The 7230-nt window shown below is 36.1% G+C and overlaps 1 protein-coding gene across 1 annotated transcript in view; it reads right to left on the reverse strand.

Annotated features, from left to right (window-relative positions):
• Positions 1-1782, reverse strand: part of LOC111385886 (60S ribosomal export protein NMD3-like) — a 5823-nt gene extending 4041 nt beyond the window's left edge. Inside the window, exons 1-2 of the mRNA XM_023010313.1 lie at positions 1625-1782; positions 6-1029 (exon numbers count right to left, since the gene is read on the reverse strand). Of these exons, the coding sequence (XP_022866081.1) occupies positions 6-1012 (1007 nt within the window). The 5' untranslated portion in view covers positions 1013-1029; positions 1625-1782. The remainder of the gene's footprint in view (positions 1-5; positions 1030-1624) is intronic.
• Positions 1783-7230: the final 5448 nt, after the last annotated feature.

The raw sequence follows: 7230 nt of genomic DNA on the forward strand, positions 1-7230 counted from the left end.
CATACTTTGAGCCACCAACAATGACTTCAGAAGAAACAGTCTCAATGTCCAACACGATATATTCCACAAGCTGCCTACTTGAAAGTAGAGCCTTAAAAGGAGCCCTCCAATACTGCTCGGCATTCAAGAAGCAGTGCCTAAGAGTAAATGGGTCTAATAAAGCAATGCTGTTAGTCACTTTGGTGCAGATCACAAGGGGTCCAAGATTCCCCTGACTTGCAGCGACTTTAGGAGGGAGACATATCAAATCCTCACGACATATTGGACATATCTCAACCGAGAAAGTGTACTTGTAATTGTAATTGTTGCTCTTCGGATCATGGGATACAAGTTGCTTGTCATTTCGTTTCCTAATTGGAGCTACCTCACCCACAAAGTCAACAAACTTCCCAGCATGACTCCGATTAACGAAAAAGAAATCAATTCCCTGGTCCATCTGCTTAATTCTTATTGCATTGCGAGCTTCATCATGCTTAATAATAAGCTGCTCTAAATAGAAGAAAGTGCGCCTGTGAGAAACATGCTGCCGCAGTTGAACTGCAGCCACCCATTGATCAGGATTAGCCTGAACCCTTGTACAAGACTCGCACATCTGGTCTTGCACAACATATTCAATGGTGTAAGCTTGTTCAAGTACTGCCCCATTCAGAACCTCTTTCTGGACCCTCAGTCTAACTTTAATTCTCTTGGAGTGAGGTTCAGTCCAAATGAATTCTGCATGTACTAAATGGACTTTATTCAAGTTCTTCAACCTCTTTATGCAAAAGGTCAGCAGTTCCTTAGACTCCAGCTGCATTTTCATCCAGGTCCTAGGCGGCTGCAAATAGCTCTCACATTCAGGACAATGGATAAGTACCACATGCTTCTGTAGGCCTTCTGTAATATCAACTTCAGAACGCAAGCACTTGGCACACATATTTGCAGCATTTGGTTGCATCAAAATACCGCATTTGCAGCATAGGACACTGCCTATAGTCTGGGGCACCGTAAACATTCCTGCTTCTTGTGCCATGACTTCAGATGAGCACACTAGGAAAAAATGATATTGCAAATAAATCAGCTTAGAAATCAGTACAGAAATTAAAAAATCCCAAAGTAGGAAAAGATCACGGCAATTTTAACGCAAAACAGTAAAGTCTTGAGTCTTGATTCCTGTTATATAAGTGAAAAAAAATTGTGATAATTTACCATTTTCCTTTCAGTGACTTTGATAGAGGCTCAAGAATGTTCCCGATAATTGGGTTTCAAATTGGAACAAACAAATTTAAAAAGCAAGAAAATCAAACTTCTGAAGATATCAGCTATCATCTTAACTAATCATCATGTAAAGCATATGATTAACAATGTAGCATTACACATTAACAACGAATTAAGCGTTGGAAGAAACAATTGTGTAAAAAGGTCATGATAAAAACCAGACCACTCATTTCAGCTAAACGGAATCAATCAAGCATCAAAAATAAAAAAATTATAAAAAGCATAAAATAAAGGAGATTAAATTAATTATAAATTGACCATCCTTCGTAACAAATACATTTTAGAATCCATAATCAATAAAATACAAATTTATGCATAAATCTTATAGAAATTAACTGCAGAAAATAGTAAACGAAAATAATGATACCTGTGGATTTTGACAATAGAATCTAATGGAGGCGAAAACCCTGGCACGGCGGCGACGGACGGAGTGAAGAGGAGAGACGACGGGAAGGTGATACAAAAGAGCGAATTTGTAACTGTCGTGCAGATTTTATTTTATTTTTCTATTTTTTATTTTGTTATAGTCGTTTTAGGTTTACAATTGATTTTTATTTGGGCCGGTTTTTGTATGGGCCATACTGTTTACGGCCCAAGCCTTGTATTGATAGAAACCATCTTATTTATTTATTATTTTTTCTCTTATGAATTTAGTGTACTCAGGGGTGGACACAATTCATGCCCAGGCACACAAATCGCAAGAGGAAATTATATCTCACCCTATTTTTAAAGATTCGTGTTCTAAAATCAGGCGAGAAGTTTTACATTTAACAAATCAGATATTTCATTTTTAAATATTAAATACTAAATACTTGTTTGGTAGCGATTTTAAGCAAATTAAAATCCTTTTTTTTTACGATTATTTTATTATTTCAGTCGTCATTTTTGAATTCTTCTCTTATAGATAAAACCCATTGTAAATATAAAAATAAAATAAAATAAAGAAAATGGACTCGATCAATTTAAATCACTAATCCAATTAAATCTTAAGTCTACTAAAATCCATAAAACCCAAGGGCTCATCCCACACTTTAAATAAACAAATAAATAAAATCATAATTACTCAATTATCCCTCTTAATTAAATATAATTGAGTGATTGCCAAAATTAGTACAAATTTTCTCCTATACATAGGACCAATGGTCCATGAGAAGAGGAGGTGAAGAAGAAGTAAAAAAAAAAAAAGGCAGAAAACACCACGAAGAAATTTCAAGGCCGAAAGAAGGGAAGAAATTTTCTCAAACATAAACTCGGTGAACCCCAAGAAGATTAAAAAAAATTTCGAATAAAACAGGTTCACGCCAAGTCCAAGAAGATCAAAGTTTTCTTCAAATCAAATTAAATTCAAATCCAAATCCAAGTTCAAGCCTCAAGATTCAAGTTCCGAACAAGTCAAGTCTCGACAAATCAAATTTTCAACAAATTCTCGAAAATCGGGATTCAAGTCACGTGGCCCCTCATCTTCAAATATTCAAATCATTAATGAGATGATTTTTACAATTTTACAATTACAAGAAGGTCAACATCACTTTTATTTATCAAAATACAATTTGTAACAATTTTTATATTTTAATACACGAAATTTGTCATGCAAATTTCTTGGCACACTCGGTGGGACCTTCTTGTCCTCTCATCTTTTGATCTCAAAATCTTCAAGTTTTAACTACTACATCAGCAATGGCATGCGAAAATGTGAAACAAACTATGACTCATCTTGAAGAAACACTCATCGAACTCTTCCATACAATCAGGGCCCAAACAAAAATTGGGAAAACTCAACTGGTCACACCACTGAAAAAGTTCTCCAACAAAGGCAAAATGAAAATTACCTTCAAGAAGCCAAACTCTCATTTGATAGAAAATACCACAGAAGTTACATCATGGTTAGATGACCGAATTCAACAAATGGCTTTAGCCATTAAAAAATTAACAAACTCGTTGGAAGACAAAGATGCACAGATTTGTTGCACTCATACACAGACTAGAATCGCAAAATCCACCGACTAAGGAAGATCAGGAAAATTCAGGATCTTCCAAGGCCAAAGAGATAGAAGTACAAGAGCGCCAATAAAAGCAAGATATGCACGATTGGACAGTTGTTCAAAACGTGTTGCGAGACACCACTCAACTCTCCGATAGCTCTCTATCCGTCCAACAACTTCAACATATGATTGCGGACACCATTCCTGCCCAGTATGGTAGTTCGTTGCAATCTTCACTGGTGTATGCCAAGTCCTATAATCGTCGAATCGACAGAATAAAGATTACACTTGATTATCAACCTTCGAAATTTCAATGTTTTGATGGAAGGGCAATCCAAATCAACATGTTGCTCATTTTATTGAGACGTGTAACAATGTAGGTACTTACAATGACACTATGGTGAAGCAGTTCGTATGCTAGCTCAAAGGTTCTGCATTTGAATGGTACACAGACTTATCAGCAGGGTCAATTGATAGTTGGGATCAGCTCGGGTGAGAGTTCCTAACATGTTTCTACAGTACTTGACGAACTGTCAGCCTTTGATAAGCGTGTAAAATACCACATTTTTCCCTCTTAATTATTGCATTCATGTGATTATATAATGTCAAAATTCACTCATTACTCTTATGTTTTGGTATAGGTTGCATTTTGGTGAAAATGGTGAAATTTGGAAGAAACAAATGAAAAAGGACCAAAGCGAGAAGAAGTGAAAGTTCAGGGACCAAGTTACAAATAATTAATAGATGAGACGGGCAATGGAATGATGATTTGAGAAATTTAGGAGTCCATTGGTGCAATTAGAAGTCAAAAGAAGTTAAATATGCCTATAATATTTTTCCAACCGGATATAAGGACTTTCAGATTTTGAACCGAAGATTGAGATCAACGTTTGACCTATTAAACGTCCGAATTTGGAAAGCGCTATTTCTACAAAGATTGTAGTACTTTGAGTTATCTTTCCAATGAAACTTGAATCATCTCAATCGGATATCGGGAGAGAAAGTTATAACCAAAATACTGAAAGCAGTCGCACAGAAAATTCTGGCCGAAAATTTACTTTCCTTATTCGATTCAACCTCTTGTGGAAATGCGTTTTGCACACTGTTTTAACCCCAAAAACGTCCCAGAACACTGGCATTCAGCCTTATACACTTTTCTCTCATCCGTGGCACAAGAAACTCTATGAAGAATTAAAATCTTTGGTGAAGCCAAGAAGAATCTCGATCGGATTTGGTGATTTCAATATCTTTTCTTTCATATAATGTGATTTTTATTCTCGAATAACTCTGGATTTAGATTTCTTCTTTATTATTATACTTTTGATGTTTGTTTAACTTTTATTAAATTGTTCGTGGATTCAATTATGTTTTTTCCATTGAATGACTAAAATATTGGTTGAATTTAAATTTCAATTGAATTATTGACATGATTTGATTACTGCTCTATGCTTAAGGTATATTGTCGTTTCTTGAATTTTTTTTCAATAAATAAATACGGAATATGTTGTTAGGAATTCTAAATTCCAGGATTGCAAGTGAAATTAAATAAATATAGGTTTCCCTTTTTGAATTGGTAATTGAAATTGGTTCAATTCTTATTAGATTTTTCATAGAATTAGTCACGCTCTTTCTATTGTTTGATTGAAATATTTATTGAGTTTCAATTTCATGTATGTCGTTGATGGATTATTTACTTCTGTATGCTTGATGTATATGGACGCTTCTTAATCTGATTTCAATACACTAAAGTAAGAATATGTTATAGGAACCTTGATTTTAATGTAAAATGTATGAATAATTAACGTTGATTGATCCAATCCGAGAGAGTGAATTCTGGTGCTTCACTATTTTGAATATTGATATTTAAATCCCACTTCAAATTGAAAACTCACTTCACAAAATCACGAAAACCCAGTTTGTTTGATACTTTAAACAATTTTTCATCTCCCTGTAGATACGACACTCCAAAGCTGTACTACAATCACCGCGTTATACTTTGGACGTAATCAAATTTTGGCATCGTTGCCGGGGAGACGATACAAGTAATCAAGGGATCAACCGAAAAAGGGTGACATCATTCCTTTCTCTTCATTTTTATTTGATTTAATTTTTTTTAATGTTATTTTTATTTTTTTTTCACACATTTTCTTTGTTTTTTGTGTTTGATGAGCAGGGATCGAGGCGATCAAGGGAGTTCTACCAGAGCACCGTATCCAGTGTTTGAACCTCGATATAACCCTCACTTTGCTACTGTATCAATTGCCACCAACACCTCAACATATAACACTATTTCTAATAATAAACACGGCGATGCGTCTTATAGGACTTTGCATGATTATTTGCACCCCACACACACATCCACACCATCATGCATAATGTTTCCGCCTAATATGCCACGTATGGAATTAAAATAGGGAATGATTCAACTTCTTCCCACTTTTCATGGACTTGACAGTAAAAATTCATACGTGCATATCAGGGAATTTGAGGAGGTAGTTGCGACTTTCCACATTCAACATGGTACAACGGATGCAGTCATCTTAAAAATTTTCCCGTTTTTACTAAAAGAGAGAGCAAAGACCTGACTATATTCGTTGAGACCACGTTCAATTGGTACATGGGCTGAAATGACGCAAACATTTTTTAATAAATACTTTCCCCACCATAAGACTAGCGCTCTTAAGAAGCAAATCTCATCTTTTACCCAAAAGGATAGTGAGACCCTATATCAGGCCTGGGAGAGATTTAAAGAACTACAAGCCCTTTGTCCTCACCATGGTTATGAGAGCTGACGTATAGTTAGTTACTTTTATGAGGGATTAACACCTAGGGAGCGTCAATTCGTAGAGATGATGTGTAACGATGATTTCTTGCAAAAGGATCCGGATGAGGCCATAGAGTATCCAGATGATCTTGTTGAGAAAACTCATACTTGGACTGGACCTAGCCCTACTGATAGTACCAATAGGTCATGACCTACAGGAAACCCCACTAGTACATGTATCTATCAAATTAGGGAAGAAGATAGTCTTAAGGCCAAAGTAGAAGCCCTCACTAAGGAACTTAAGACTTTGCGTGCTAAAGGCTCTAAATCTGCACAACCTGTTTCCTGTATTGAGTCTTCAGAGCCTTGTTTTGTGTGTGGAGAAAGTGATCACCTACATCAAGATTGTGCTACTTATGATGAGATGAGGGGACTTTATGAGGAACATTGTAATACCTTAGGCATATATCAAAAGCCTTATACTCCCTACTCCGAAACCTATAATTCAGGGTAGTGGAGTCACCCCAATCTCAGCTGAAAATCTGAAAATCAGCAACCTGCCCAATCTAATAGAGCCTACACTACACCTCTATATCAAACCACATCCTCTAGAAACTCTTTGGAAGGCACCCTATATGCATTCATAAAGACACAAAGTAAAACCAATCAGAAGTTTGAGGCAATGATTACCCAAATTGTTGAGGAAAATAGGGAAATCAAAACTCATATGTCCAAATTAACCAATGCCTTAATTGTAGTTGAGTGAAAAAATTTCCAGCACAAGCTCAACCAAACCCTAGGGGACAACATATGGCACAAACCTCGGGTTGAAGAGAAAACAACCTTAAGGAAGTTAATGCCATAACCACTCGGTCCGGTAAGGTTATTGAACCAACCTCCAAACCTAAGGAAGATGAAAAGGACCTTAGAGAGTACCCCTAGCGAGGAGGTAGTGAAAAATCCACTGCGAGTACCCTTTCCTCAAGCTCTTAAATCCTCCTCGAAATCTATTGGTCAACATAGCGAAATCTTAGAGCACCTTAAACAAATAAAGATCAATTTACCTCTTTTACATGTGATCTCCCAGGTTCCCACGTATGCTAAAATCCTAAAAGACTTGTGCACTATGAAGAGGAAACACCATGTCAAGAAAACTACTTTCTTGACTGAGCATGTAAGTACTGTAATTGAGCAAATGATCCCTCCAAAGTATAAGGACCCTAGTTG

Source organism: Olea europaea, unplaced genomic scaffold (assembly GCF_002742605.1).
Source record: "Olea europaea var. sylvestris unplaced genomic scaffold, O_europaea_v1 scaffold3327, whole genome shotgun sequence".
Taxonomy (NCBI): domain Eukaryota; kingdom Viridiplantae; phylum Streptophyta; class Magnoliopsida; order Lamiales; family Oleaceae; genus Olea; species Olea europaea.